Source organism: Cyanistes caeruleus, chromosome 25 (genome assembly GCF_971803275.1).
Source record: "Cyanistes caeruleus chromosome 25, bCyaCae1.hap1.1, whole genome shotgun sequence".
Taxonomy (NCBI): domain Eukaryota; kingdom Metazoa; phylum Chordata; class Aves; order Passeriformes; family Paridae; genus Cyanistes; species Cyanistes caeruleus.
In genome coordinates, this window is record NC_141725.1 from 3609691 (window position 1) to 3624075 (window position 14385).

The 14385-nt window shown below is 57.6% G+C and overlaps 1 protein-coding gene across 2 annotated transcripts; it reads right to left on the reverse strand.

Moving 5' to 3' along the window:
* Positions 1-308: 308 nt before the first annotated feature.
* Positions 309-14040, reverse strand: POLRMT (RNA polymerase mitochondrial). Of its 2 annotated transcripts, none has more exons than XM_023943093.2 (21): positions 13874-14040; positions 13206-13304; positions 12288-12886; positions 11840-11970; positions 10635-10821; positions 10073-10222; positions 9794-9961; positions 9290-9460; positions 8626-8865; positions 7612-8391; positions 7205-7327; positions 5419-5541; positions 4387-4566; positions 4202-4288; positions 3812-3925; positions 3201-3250; positions 2844-2942; positions 2448-2520; positions 2016-2098; positions 1580-1659; positions 309-999 (listed from the first exon to the last, which is right to left on the reverse strand). In XM_023943093.2, exons 1-21 carry the CDS (start codon positions 13929-13931, stop codon positions 950-952), a joined length of 3645 nt encoding a protein of 1214 aa, XP_023798861.2. In that variant the 5' UTR covers positions 13932-14040; the 3' UTR covers positions 309-949. The 2 variants fall into 2 exon arrangements, with proteins under 2 accessions (XP_023798861.2, XP_086718677.1); XM_086862551.1 differs by having other exon boundaries at positions 13206-13301; positions 13874-14007.
* Positions 14041-14385: the final 345 nt, after the last annotated feature.

The window sequence follows — 14385 nt, forward strand, 5'->3', positions numbered from 1 at the left end:
TGCTGGAGAGGAGGTCTGGGAAGCCACAGTCCAGTGAGAATGGAAGGCTCCTGGCTGAAAATGCTGTCCTTGGCCCCTGTGAGAGTCCAGTGCCCACTGTAGCTGCACTGGCACAATTCCATGTTCCTGCTACAAAAGCATTTTCAGAATGTGACACCCCTGTGAGCAACCAAAGCCCAACCAGTCAGCACAACAGGGCCAGGCTGGGAGGCAGCAATCCCACCTCCCCTGTGTCCCTGGCAAGGTGAGGCAAGAGCCCAGGCATCTCACAGGCTTCAGGCAAAGATTTGGAGGACACAGGTCCCATCTTGTATTTCAAAAAACATTTTATTTACAATATTATACATGTTGACCCCCAAGTTAGTGGTTTTCCCTGCCTGATCCCCAGTGAGCAGCAGCAAAACGCATGACTGAAAATGAGTCGAGTTGCAGAGGCTGCGCTCTGGAGAGTGAGGACAGTGCCCAGAGCTGGAGCAGAGCACAGAGCAGCACCTGCCCTGTGGCCAAGAGCAGGGCTGGGGCTCCTGCTGTGGCCAGGGCAGCTGCCTGCCCCTCCATGTCTGAGCTCTGCTGGCAGAGGGACAGCAACCCAGGACAGGCAACAGCCAGGCAAAGGACAGTGCTCAGAGCACTGGGGCGTGGGCTGAGGGGAGCCACACTGGCTCCTGCCACCCCTTTGCCCCCAGCCCAGAGCTGCAGCCCTCTGCAGGGCTTGGTGCCCTCTCCCTGAGCTGGGACAGGCAGTGACAGCAAACAGTGGAGAGCCCCTGTCCCTCACCAGCTGCTCCAGCAGAGTCCCAGTTTGCCCAGCACTTCAGAGTGAGGCAGGGCTCTCACTGGAAGCTGCAACTCCTTCCCCTTGAGATGTGGGACAGAAGATCATTGCAGGCCAGTGCCCACCATGGCTGGAGGTCCAGAGCTATCCCAGGGCCCTGAGGACTGCTGGGGCTCAGCTGAAGAAATATGTGGAATCCATCACTTGCTTCAGGTTGAATTCACCTGAGGGGAGCAAAGGAGAGGTCAGGAGAGCAAGGTGGGGATGGACAGGGGGAGAGAAGTGGCTTCAGTGTACGAAGGATCCCTGCCCCTGGACTGTGCTGCCCATGGAGTGCTGGGCCACTCCACACAGAGGTCAGGCAGAGCCAGATGGCCTGGCAGACACAGGGCTGAAGGATTAGAAGGAGTTAAACTAATTGCCTTAATCCCATTGCATGTATATCATCTAGATCCTGGCAATTACCATGCCGAGTCCCTCACTCCCATCTCCGAGCAAATGCTCACGGTTGGGAACAGATGGGAACGGAACAAGAGCAGGATGGGAAGAGCTGGGTCAGCCTCGGGGAAATCCCAGGGACTCAGTGAGGATGGCAGGGACCACTAACAGGGATGCTACAGGGGAATGGGGACATGCTGGACTGCTCTGGCCCGTGGCTCTGCAGTCCAGCACAGGAGGGGAAAGCTGATCCTAGGAGACAGCTCTGGCTTTTTGTCTTTTGGTGGTTTTGGGGGCCACTCCATCTCATTTCCCTTGCCTCCAAAACAGTCCTGAGTTCTGCATGTTCCTGTCCCATGCTCCTACCTGTCCTGGGGACATTGGACAGCTGTTCCATCAGTCTCTTCTGCCAATGGGCTATGGGCGCTGTGCTGGAGCTGGATGAACTAGAAGGAAGCAAATAAACACAGGCTATCTGGAACCAGGCACACCCTCCTCTGCTCCTGACAACAGGAGCCAGCTCCTCCACAACAGACCATGCACCCCAGAGTGAGAGCAAGAGCCCAGCCCCAGCAATCCAGGGTAGGCCCTAAAGCTGCCAAACCCTCCCCTGGTTCTGCAGCCAGAGGATGCAGAGCCTCTGCAGCAGTTTTTACCCAGCTGTTGAGAGTGATTTGGGTGTCAGGCAAGAAGGAAGGACAGCTTTCCCCCAGAGCAACCCCCAGGCAGGTGACCCAACCTGTAAAAGCACCTGGACATGACCCAGGGAGGTGGGGGGGAAAAAGCAACAGGTCAGGAATACCTGCAGTACTTCTCCAGCATGAACTCAGACAGATCCTGCAGAATTTTCTCGCTGTGCAGAGCCACAAACTGCTGCCGACAGACCTGACCCAGGGAGACAACAGTGAGGTGCAGATTAGCAGGTGTTTTCCCTCCTTCCCCCAGTGACAAAAGCCCTTGGAAAGGACCCAGGGCAGGGCAGGAGCAGCAGCTCTGCCAGGGCTGCATTTAGTGCCCGTTTCCACAGATTCTCCCCAACATGCTCCCTGCAGAGTGGGAGGAGATGGGGCACCAGGAAATCAGCTGCAACCGCCAGCAACCATCCCAGGTTCACCTCAGCTGGGTGAATCAATCAGCCTATGGAGCAAAGCCCAGGGGAGGCGAGGTCTGGCATGGGCCCAGAGCACAGATCAGCAAGATCTTGCTCACAAGGGAGCCAGGAGGACACTTTTACCTGGTTCATGACATCCACGGTGAGCGCGTGAGTCCAGTAGCAATCATGGACTGAGACGAAGGTCAGGCCCTTCCTGGGAGGAGGCAAAGGTGCCATGAAGCACTGCTGAGACCCCTCTGTGTTGGACCACCCCACATAGAACCTCTGTCTGGGACAGGAGCAGGGACCACACAAGAGGGGGACTCCCTGCGCAGCAGCTCTTCAGAGGGAGGTGGCAAATCCCAGGATCTCCCTGTCCCTGCCCTGCTGCCTCCTTTCCTTCTCTGCCAGGAACACCAAATGCCCACCCACCAGAGACTCCTCAGTCCCATGTGGTGCCTTGCCCCAGCAATGTTCTCCCAAAAGAGTCCTGAGCCAGGGAAGAGCTGGTTGGGAGCCCAGCTGCCCACTCCCTACCTGAGGCAGTGCAGTGCTGTGAGCATCATGTGTGTGGAGTCCAGAGAGTGGATGAAGTTGGGGGGAAAGGCATTCTTCTGTTTCACAGTGTCAGGTTTCCTGCAGGACAAAGCGGGGCACAGAGGAGCTGGGACATTTCAGGGCCAAAGATGACAGCACTGGCACAGAGGCAGTGCCACCCCAGCCTGGGGGTGAGGGAGCTGCCAAGGCTGTGCTGCTCTGTTCAGCTTTCTGCAGCTCAGGGACAATAACAGGAGCTCTGGCACTCCTTGACAGCCTCCCTGATAGGAAGACCCTGTCCCCAGAGCACAGGCTGGGGTCAGCAGGGGTGCAGTGCAGGCCATGGTTTGTACTTACTGGCTGCTGTTGGGGTTTTTCACACTCAAGCGCTGCATGCCACAATTCAGCTGTGAAGAGAGAGGGGACCAGCTGTCACCCTGCCCTGCCTGGCAGCACAGGGGGCTGGGCACTGCCCCACTGTTCTGGAGAGAGGCTTGTGCCTTCCCAGGGTGTCCCAGCACCTCGGCAGCTGCCACTTGCCCAGCTCCCCTCCTGAGGGTGCTGGCAGGCATCGGAACCCCTTCGCCCTCGCAGGGTGAATTGGCCCGAGAAGGGCTGCTGGAGCCGGGCTGGGGGGCTGTGAGTCAGCACAGCAGCACGTGGGAGGTGACAGCAGCGAGACTGAGTCACACGAGCCCTGAGGAGGCTCTCAGAGCGGGGAACGGCCCGTGCCCCAGCTGCCTGAGTGGGACGGAGCCGCAGAGCTTCCTCACCAGCCCACCCACACACTCCAGGCTCTGCAGGGAGCCACGAGGCTGCAGGATGTGCCTGTACACAGGGATCCTACCTGCTCTGCAGGCTCACCCACCAGTAGTGCCATCCTGCCGGGCCTTAGCCTGGCTGTCTTTTCCCTGCTCCCACCACAGCACCAGGAGGTTGTGCCATGAGACCTCACACTGGACACTCACCACAGTGGACCTGGAGCGATAGTAGGGCTGGATGATGGGGAGCCCCAGTGGTGTCACCCACTCCACTGTCCGGCCTGACTGGGCGATGAGCTTGGCGCTTTCTGTCAGCCAGTTCTTCAGAATAGAGGAGGAAGCAGCTGGAGTTAGTGTGGAGCTGGGAGACCCCATCCCCTCCCAGCACAGGCCACCTTCACTCCTGCCACAGACTGTGACAGTCCAGCTCTTACTGGGGAGTCTGGCACAATCCCACACCTCTGGGCTGGGGCAGGAGGATCCTCTCTGGGCCCAGAGCCAGGAGAACCATCTCTCCCCACAGAACATCCCCTTGTCTGTGTATGAATGGACCAGGGAAGAAGAAAAAGAGGAGGTAAGGGTCAACAGGCTCCTTACCTGGATATCTCGAGTCGCTGAGAACATCTCCTTGATGCTGTTGAACACCTGCTTCACCAGATACTGAGATGCTTCCCACAAGTACTCCTGGCACAGACCAGAGGCAGAGCCATGGGTCATGCAAAGGGACAGCCAAAGACAGAAAGTGACAGGATCCAGGGAGGGGGGACACACAGGAATTCTACCTCAGGGAATTCGCTGATCTCCTTGAGGCGTTTCTCTATCTGCAGGCGGCCGCCGTAGCGAGTGACCCCGTACACCACCGTCATCACCGTCTGCTTCACCACCTTGCGGCTGATGAAGCCCTGCAGCACCTGGGCAATCTTCACCCCCTGCTCAGCATCCTTCTTCCGAAACTCCTCCACCTGAGGAGAGTGCCTCTGGGTCACTGCTGGCATGAGCCCCCTCCATGGCTGGTGGCCTGTGGGACCCTCCCAGCTGTGCACTGCCCGGCTCAAGCCCCCATCAGAATCCCTGCAGCCCATTTTCACCACCCTGGATAACAGAAGGCACCTGCTGAAGAGATCCAGCATGGATAACTGTGCCTGCAGAGCCTTCCCTGCTGCCTCAGCACTGTCCCTTGGCAACCAGGTGGTGCTAGCTGGGACAAGGACACAGCTTGGCTGTGGCTTAGAACCTGGGTTCTTCTGCCTCTGCCCCCAAGTGACAACTGAGCAAACTCTGCACCCCCATGAACTCTTTCTGCTCTCTGGTGTGGTGCTGCCTGGAGAAAACCTGCTGAGACCCAGACAGGAGATGCAGGGTCCAATGCCAGCTGAATGAGCCTCTTACCACTCTCCCAGTGGCAAGTTTCACACCATGTCTTGCCGAAGAAACCAAAGGCTTTGTAGCAGGACCACGGCTGAATCTCTCTCCACTCCCTCCAACTCATCTCAAGGAAGAAAAATCTCATAACCCATATGCCAGGCAGCTTTGACCAAGGGATGAGGAACACACTCTGCTCTCTTCCACCTCTCCAGCCTAGTTCTTCCAGGCTTCATTCAGGACAAGTGAGAAAAGCAGAAATCCCAGGAGATTTCTCCCAGCCACCTCTGTGAGGACAGATCTCTAGTCAGATCTCACTTGGGGACAGAGTCCCTGTCTCCGCCCAGCTCTCTGCACACTCATCGCCACCTTTCTCCTTGGGAGTCACCCTGTGCAGACCAAGAGGAGGAGGCAGGTCCAGAAGGACCCTGTGTGTCTCCACTGTGCCTCACCTGCTGGGCCACTGCACTGTAGACATCCTGAGGGAGCCCACAGGGCACCAGGTTGACGGAGGCAGCGCCGCTGAGATCCCGGCCAAGCGCTGCATAGTGCTGCAGCCCATTGCAGGAGCCATCCTGCAGGAAGAGCACGAGGGAAACAAGGAGTTAAATGTGTGGACAGAGCCCTGCTCATCCATCCCCTCCCCATGCACAGGGTTAATGTGGTCATCATTTCCCACCCACACTTCAGGGCAGTGACCATTTGCCTTCTGGCCAGGCTTCCTGCTTGGGTCCATCCCTAACTGCTGTGACCTGTGAGGTTTAAAATCAAAAACCTCCTCTTTAAAATCATCACCACCTCTGTGGGTTTCCAAAGACATCAGAGCTCTGTGGAAACACTGAAAACCAGAAAATTGGGAAAACACTGAATACATCTAGGATGCTAAAAGCAGCCCCAAGAGCAAGCAGTCAAAACAGCCTCAGCAGTTGTGGGATCAGAGGCAGGAAAAGGCAGGCCAAGCCAAAGATCCCTCAGGAAGCCCCAGCTGGCTCTGCAGCTCCAGCCAGCTGCACTGCCAGCAGATGAAAACATGCCTCTGACAGAAATCAGCTCCCACCCAGATTTCCAAAGCTGCATCAGAGGCACAGTGAGCGTCTGCCACAGCAGCTGCCTTTGCAGCCCTCCTGGAACCAAGAGCAGCTTGGGTGAGACAGACAGGACCCAAATGATGGTGCATGAATATCTTGGTTCTCCCCAGACTGCACTGGCAGCAATGTTTCTCACAGATGTCCTGCTGTTCCTGGCCCCCTGTGCTCAGGCTCTCCCCGGTCCAGGGAGCCACAGATACCCCAGGACTGTCAGGCTCCTCAAGCAGGGCCTCCTTCCTCCTGCACCCTCTCCCCACTCCCTGCAGTGTGGAAAGGCAGCACCAGGATGTGATGGCTCTGTTAATTAAGACTGATGACTCAGGCTGAACGAGACTCTGGTACCCTTCAGAAGAAGTCCTTGCTGATATTTCATTAGCTGCACCTTCCACACACCCCCAGCTGCTCTCTTGATCTTTTGTTGTCATCAAAATACCAGTCCTGACTGTCTCACACATATTCCAGACCCTCAAGACTGGCAGAATAACTGCTCCCCTATCCTCCTATCAGTCACGGCCACTCGATCTCCTCAGAAGAGAAAGGAGCAGCCAACCCTCACCCACAGCCACTATCAGCCTCATCCCTGTGCAACCATGGAGCAGGTGCCTTCAGGGAGCTTAGCAGCACCTGAGAAGGGACAGGCCACATGGTGACAGGCCACTGAAAGTGGGGGACAACCACCTCTGTCCCCGTGCCCTTCCTCAGAGTTCCAGACCTCCCACATTGGCTCCTGCAGAGCTGCTTGGTTTCAGCCTTGGAGCAAGAGTACAGCAAAGGCCCCCAAAGCACAGCTCCAAGCACTCCAGATAGCCAGGTGCTGCCCTGCTGGGCTGACTTCCAGTCCTGATCCTGTGGCTGCAGAAGGTGGGACTGGCCTGGCTCTCACCCTGAGGCAGCTGCCAGTGATCTCCCAGCTGGGCTCTTCTCGAGCCAAGGAAAGCGAGGCAGCCCTCGGCTGTACCAGCTCATGGATGGCTGCAGGCAGCAGCAAATCACCAGAGCTCTCATGCCAAGATGCCCAACACTGCATTCCCATTCCTAAGAAAGCCCAGCCATGTGGAGCAGGGATGGGATTGCAGTGCTGGAGACCTGGATGCTGCTTTCCTGCCCCGCTGAGCCTCGCACGGGCCGTGAGGATCTGCCAGGCTCCTACCTGGTGAACTGGGAAGTGAGAGATGTAGGCTGCCGGATCTGGGGACCTCGAGGCTTTGGCGATTTCCATACAGCATGCCAAGGCTTGCCAGGGCTCATCGGTGTTCATCCACCACTTCCTGCCCTGGTAATGAGAAAGCACAGGCTGGTGGGAGCAGGCACTGCTCCTCTGCCCCTCAAATCACAGCCCCTGAGCACTCAGCATATGCTGGGCACAGCACCTCCTCCCTCCGTGCCTCCACTTCCCTAGTTTTTCCACCATGTTTTCAGACAGGAAGGGAATATTTAGGAATCTCTGCATTTCTTTTTCCCTTTTTACACTCTCAAAAGTGTATCTTTCAAAACTTTTTTGTTTCAAAATTGATTCTGATTTCCGTTTTATTTCACTTCCCAGAAGCTCCCACGTACCGTCAGCGGGTGGTCAGCCGAGTCCAGGATGTCCTCCATGATTTCATTGGCATAGTCCAGCCGCTCCTGCAAGGCATTCTTCTTCTTCAGCCCCGTCAGGTTGACGAGGTGGATCTTCAGCCAGTCAAGTCCCCTGGGCCCCAGTGGCCTCCCCTCTGCGAAGAGCAGGATGGCCCGGGTGACATCGTTCCCCAGGTGGTTGAAATAGGGCGGGCACGGGTAAGTCCTGCCACGGAAGTCCATGTTGTGAGGGAACCAGAACACCTTGTCCCTGACGTAGTTGGCGATGGAGAGCTTGTAGAGCGCGTCCATGCGCAGGCTGTGCATCTCTGCAGTCTTCTTCTTGCACAGGAACAGCTCGTGCTTGAGGGACTTGCTCCAGGTGGAGGAATGGCCGGGAGCAGTGGGAGGCTTGGGAGCCTCAGAGAGGGGTGGTGGGATGTCCAGCTTCTCATCCCCTTTGTCATTGAAGATGGAGATGATAATATCCAGCACTGGCTGGTTGATTTTCCAGGCACAGTTGCCCAGCTGGTTCAGGGCATCCAGCACGGGGTGAAGGTTCACAGGGGGACACTGCTCCAGAAGCAGCTGGTGGTGGGTGGTCTCATCCATGAAGCGCATCAGCTTGGTGTCATTGAGGACAAAGGCACCGAAATTGTGGGAGGTCCAGGGCACCGGGGGGCACAGCATGGGCATGGCAGAGGAGTTGAAGGTCAGCATGGTCTCTGCAGCATTTGACACAAGCTGGGAGAAGACAGGATGGGGCTTTATCAGCCCAACCTGGAGAGGAGAATCAGCAGCAGAGGATTAGGGCTGGAGTGTGGAAGAGCATGAGGTCAGCCAGCCATTCCGTAAGGATCGTGCCAAGTAAGGAGAGCACCCACACAGAATCAAGGGCTCCTCAAAGCCTCCCTGAGCAGGAATGGCAGCAAGGACAGGAAAGGCCCTTGCAAGGATCTGATTTTGAGAAAGGGGTATCCTGCACAGCCCCAGAGCCCCCAGGGTGAGGCTCACCTGCCAGTTACTGTAGAAGGAGTAGACATGGTAGAGGACAGGGATAGGCTTGGACTCCAGGCGACGATTGAGGATGTTCTTGGGCACCTTGACAGCCTTCACCAGGAGCTCCAGCATGTACATGCCCAGGCGCATGAGGAGCACACACGGCCAGCTGCAGTTCTTCAAGCTCAGGGAAGGCCCAAAGCCTGCTTCTGCCACCAGCTTCTCCCAGTACTCCCGTGGCAAGTACTGTTTAGGCTGGGAGGTGGAAAGTGAAAATGGAGTCAGCTGGAGAGGCTTTGCTGGATGGGATCTATCTACCTGGGACGTAGTTCTGAGAAGGACTGTCCTATCTTTGTGTCCCCACGAGGTCCTCCCTGATAGGGGTGTTTGGGGAAGGAGGGCTGAGGAAGCTGGGGTGAGCCCAACAGTGAGAACAGGAACAGGGGCACTGCAAAGTCCTTCCTCTTGCCACATCCCAGTGCTGACACCCTGTCCCCACAGCTCCTCCTGCCCAGATTGCAGACCTGCCTGCCCCTATGAGCACTCAGCTCTGAGAACAACCTGCTCACCTGGTCCTTGAGGTGCCCAGAGCAGTGGCCTTGGCCCCTTTCTCCCTCTTTCCTTTCCTGCCCTGCAAAGCCCAGAGCTTTCCTGCATGGGACAGACACCTGGCTCCTACCTGGCTGTCCTTTGCCAGAAGCTGGATGTAGTTCTCATAAATCTCCTGCACCTTCTCCAGCTGGCGGCTGCGCAGCTTCCTCTGGGTGATGTACCTGTCGTAGACTTTGGAGCCCAGCTCCCTGGCCAGGACTGCCAGGGACTCACCTTGTGGAGACAGATCATTGAGGACCTGGGAAAGGGGAAGGCAAAGAAGGTCTTAGGAAGGAGGAACAGAGAGACACAGCAGAGAGACAGAGCAGGAGTTAATGCTGCTGTGCAGGGAGCACAGGAAGATGCTGATTTCCATGATACTGGACAGATGGTGAGGAAGGAAAAACAACCAGGACAGAGCATGGATTTCTCTGGCTGCTCTGCAGAAGGAGCAGACATCCTGCACCTAAGAACCTGATAAAACTCTCAGGAAATTCCAATTCTGATGGCTGAAGCGGGACATTAGTGCTCTGTGCCAGCCCCATGGCTGATAGTCCAGCCCCACTCCTGTGAGGGCAGGGACGGCTCCTACCTGCATCATGATGTCCACATACTCCTCATCTGGCAGCAGACACAGGTAGGGGTAGAGGATGTTGTACTTTGACAGCCTCCTGGGCCTGGCCATGCTGCGCTTGGAATTCTGCAGGGCCTGGAGGATGGCGCCGTGCCACTGGGAGCGGAGGGTGCCCAGCAGCTTACGCTGCATGGAGAAGGAAGGAAGGGAGTTGGTCAGCATGAGCTGCCCCCTCTTCAGGTCATGGACCCTCAGCTGCCACCCACAGGCCCTGAGGGCTGTCCCCAGATCCTTTACCGCTTTGATAGCCTGTGGGGTCAGGGGCTTGGCTGCCTCCACTGACTCGATGGTTATGGTGTTCTTCAGCTCCATCTCCAGCTGCTGCTGGAAGCGTTCCTGCAACTCCTTCCTGGAGAAATCCAGCTTGGGGTATGACACCATTGTCTCCTGCAATGGGAGAGAGGCAGTCAGTGCCAAAAGCAGGAGGAAGAGAAGCCATGCTCATTCTCCCAGCTTCCCTGCAAGAGGCTTGTGGTACAATTCTGGGCTGAAAGCACCTTGCTGGGACCTCTGGGTCCAGAGGTCTGTGGCAGGCAAACCCCAGAGGCTGCTCTGCTCCTGTGTTATGGCCAAGCACCTCCCCAAGCACCCCCCGCTTCATCTCCAGCCCCCTGCAAACCCTCTGCTTTGCTGTTCCCCTGTAAGGCTGTAGGTAATGTCATTCATTTGATGATTTGTGTGGGCTATTGAGCAGAGATCAGATTAAAAGCTTGTTCCTTTTTAGCCCTCCCCTGGGCTGTACCTAAGAACACCTGTGAACACCACCAGCTTCAACACCTCCCTGAGCGCTGTGGCTTACTCTGGAATAGAAGTCTTGCAGCAGAGAAGACTTAGAGATCTCGGGGCTGGGTGGAGGAGGCAGCTGGTAGTTGGGCTGGACAGTCCTGATGGCCCACAGCACCATCTCCTTCTCATCTTCCTCAAACAGGCACTTTTGGAAGAGCTCATCCACATGGAAGCCACTGCTGTTCAGCTGCTGCAGGTATCTGAGGAGGGGCAGACAGGACAGGCTTGATCTTCCTCAAGAGCCCGAGCATGTTGTATAGAAGCTGCCAGGGCAAGAGCTACCTCAGCACAACCCGTCCCACAAGGTCACCCGCCTCAGGTTACAGAGATCAGGTGTCCATCCCTCAGCCTGCACTGCTGCAGAGCTCCCTGGGCAGGGAGGCTGAGCTCCAGCCACTGCAGGACCCAGCTGCCCACAGGCAGCCCCACAGCCTGTGCTGCACTGCCACAGTTCCCACACTGTCCAGCACAGTCACTGCCAGCCCCCTCAGAGTCAGCTGACTGGAGACATTCCCTTGAAGGTATCTAGAACCTGTCAGCAGCCAAAGGACAGAGAGGCCAGTGACACATCCCTGAGGTTCAGCACTAATGCATCAGAAGCTTTCTCCATCCTTTGGCGAGGAGCTGGCTGTGCCTCCAGCCCCAGGCACTGCCCCTAGGCCCACTCTGTGGGATCTTCCAGGGCTCTTTTACCTGCTTATTTTAGCACTGACACTTTCCTGTCCATTGTACATGAAATCTACTTGAATCTCCCAACCAAGCTCCTCTGGAGAGCCCTGCAGGAACCAGCTGTGTGACTGAGCCTGCCAAAAAGAGCAAACTCCATACAAGTGCCATAAAAACAAATGGAGGAGCCAAGCCCCAGCAGGCAGCAATGGAGGGGCCAGACAGAGCAAGATGCCTGGGATGGGTGTGGAACCAAGGAGTTCCTGACTGAAGAAGGCCTCTCCCAGCCCAGCTCTGGAGAGAACAGTGCCTATTCTCACCTTCCACATCTCTCCGTGCACAATCTCAGACAAACTCCCCAGCAGCTGGGATGGCAGGGAGGATGCTATGCCCACCCCAAGATCTGACCATGAGAAGTGGGTCAGAGCATCCAGATGGGAACACAGAAGGGACAGCTCTTCCTGACCCCAACCCACTGCATCTCGCATTCAACAAGCACAGGATGTGGAGCTGCTGCCCCCAAGGCTCAGCAGCACCTGAGGCAGGTGTTACCTCAAGATGACTTTGGGAGGAGATTGGTTCCGACCCATGCACACCAGGGCCACTGCGTAGGAGTCCAAGTTGGGCCGGAGGCCATTGGACTCCAGCACGGAAAACAATCGGTCGATGCGATTCAAGCAGCCCTGCAGGTGAGAAGGGAAGGAGGCTGTGGATACTGAGAAGGGAAGGAGGCTGTGGACACTGTGACACCAGTGGCCCTAAAGTCACAGCTCCATGCCCCTCTACTCCTGTTCAGATTTAGCCACATCCATCCTACCCTTTCCCCACTCCCTTCTCTGTCTCAAAGCCACCTCACACGGACTTGTGGCCTCATGCTACCTCAGTCCCCCTTGCCAGAAGCTTCAACACTTGCTGAAGTGACAACCACAGGTAAAATCAGCTGGAGGCTCTTCCTCATGAGCCAGCCCCTCTCCCACCTGGAGCACCCATGGCTCGGTACCTTCCTGGCCCAGATGCGCATCACGATGTTGTAGGCACCGATGTCCAGCACCTTCTTCTTCACTGGAGAGCTGTGGCACAGCAGGAGGTATCGCTCGGCCTCCTCTGGCTGCTGCAGGAACTGGAAGCACTCCAGGTTGGACTGAATGGTCTGCTGCAGGACCTGTTGGTTACTCTTGTCCTTTGGCATGCTCTGAGGCCTCTTCAGCTCTGCTGCTTCCTTTGTTTCCACCACCCTGGGCTTGCTGTGGGGGCTGCCAGAGCTCTGGTTCCAGGCAGTGGCTGCATTCATCTTTGGGCTCTTCATGGATTTTGCTTTGGTCTTGGCCTGGCTCTCCAGAGCCAGCTGGGAGGCAGCACTAGGCAATTCCTGCTTCATCTTCAGCTGCTGGATGTACATCTCCTTCTGCAACTTTTTGGCCCAGGGGCTGGACCGGGCCAGGCCATCACCCCGTGCCCTGGGAATGGGCTGGTTCTCCCTGGGGCCAGGGGCCACATCCTCCTGGTACTTGTCATTGTCCACTGCAGCCAGTTCTACCTTGTCGACTGTCACCTCTGGGACATTACTGCCTTGGAGCTGCTTCGCTCGAGCTTTGAGCACTAGTGGGAAACAGACAGAAGTGATGGGAGACAAGGCACAGCAGAAGGCTCTGCCCTGTCCTCACCCTGGAAGTATCAGAATCATGCTCAAAAAAAAGGGTTCACACAAGAACTTCATCCTTCCTTGGCCAGCCCTGCTCCCAGACAGAGATATCAACCACTGTCCGTCTGAGATCTACCTGCAAGCTGGGGCCCACCCCAGCATCGCAGGAACCCACCCCAGCATCCCAGAAACCCAGCAGTCTCACTGCCAGATTAAAACCAACAACTCAGGCTGGTCTGACTTCTGTCTGCTCACTGCAGCTCTTCCAGCACTGACCTTCCAGCAGCTCTGTCCTCTCACAGGTGCCATTTCTGTTCTCCTTCTCCTTGGTGCTGGCAGAGGAGTAGCTCCTGAAGATTCTCCATGGAATCCCTGCTATGGAAGAACACAAAGACAGGGGGGTTAGAGGAAGCTTCACTCCCTGTCCCCCACTCTGCCCCATGGCCCCAGCTGGACACAGCATGGACAGAGTGACTGAGGATGTTTCTCAGCTCAGCTGCTCCAGCAGCAGCATAGGAGGGCAGGAGGGACAGGGACACCCCTCACCCCCTGGAACCAGAGGCTCAGAAGGAACATGACCCCAAGGACACCACAAACCCCAGAGCTGTGAACGGAGTGTCAGCACCCCAAGACCCCCAGAGCCGTCAGGTGCTATCCCACAGCTGGGACAGGTCCCAGAGCTCCCGCATCAGTCCTTTGGAGAGTAATAAATCCCAGCACTTCCACGGGCCCGACTCTATTCCTGGGGCGCTCACGACGCAAAAAGACCCTTCCATCTTCCAGGTGTATCCCAGAGAACGCTCAGGATCGTGGGACGTCCCGGCCCAGCTCCGTCCGCACACTCGGGCCGTGTCCTCGTCTCCTCGTGTCCCCGCCGGTCCCTCCATGCCCCTCTAGTGCCTCCGTGTCCCGCCGTATCCGCCCCGGTCCCCGTTCCCGCTCACCGGGCCCCTTCAGCCCTCCCGGGCCCCTCAGCACCGCCCGCAGCCTCAGCAGCGACATCCCCGGGCCGCGCGCGCCGCGCGCCACCGCGCACGCGCCACCCCGCCGCTCCAGCGCGGGGCACGCCGGGAGCGCGAGTTCCGCCGAGCCGGACTACAGCTCCCATAGTGCAGCGCGGCGAACACAACCCGCGCCCCCTGGCGGCCGTAGCGGCCCCGACGGGGTGGGTCGGGACGAGCGCGGATCCCGGGACACGGCGGAGGCTCCGGGAGGTGGCGGAGCCCGGGGAACGCGGTGGAGCCCGGCTGACCCGCGCCTCTCCGGCCCGAGCTCGGCGCCTCTCGGGTCGGGCCGCAGATGGACACCACCGTCCGCAGGTCCTGAGCCACAGCAGCACCGCGCCCTCCACCCCTTCCCACACTCTGTGCCCGCGGCGCTCGTCCCTTGTCCGCCCATCGCGGCTGACGGCGGATACCGGAGTGTGCGGTCCCCAACCGGACGACTCACGGTCGTA

Bases quoted from the DNA above. Each gene is read 5' to 3' on its own strand.
- POLRMT (XM_023943093.2), bottom strand. From the start codon at position 13,931: ATGTCGCTGCTGAGGCTGCGGGCGGTGCTGAGGGGCCCGGGAGGGCTG. The intron at 3,251-3,811 runs GTGAGTGTCCAG...CTCTCTTCACAG, and splicing joins ATCGCTCCAGGTCCACTGTG to CTGAATTGTGGCATGCAGCG. The intron at 2,943-3,200 runs GTAAGTACAAAC...TTTGTCCTGCAG, and splicing joins AAAAACCCCAACAGCAGCCA to GAAACCTGACACTGTGAAAC.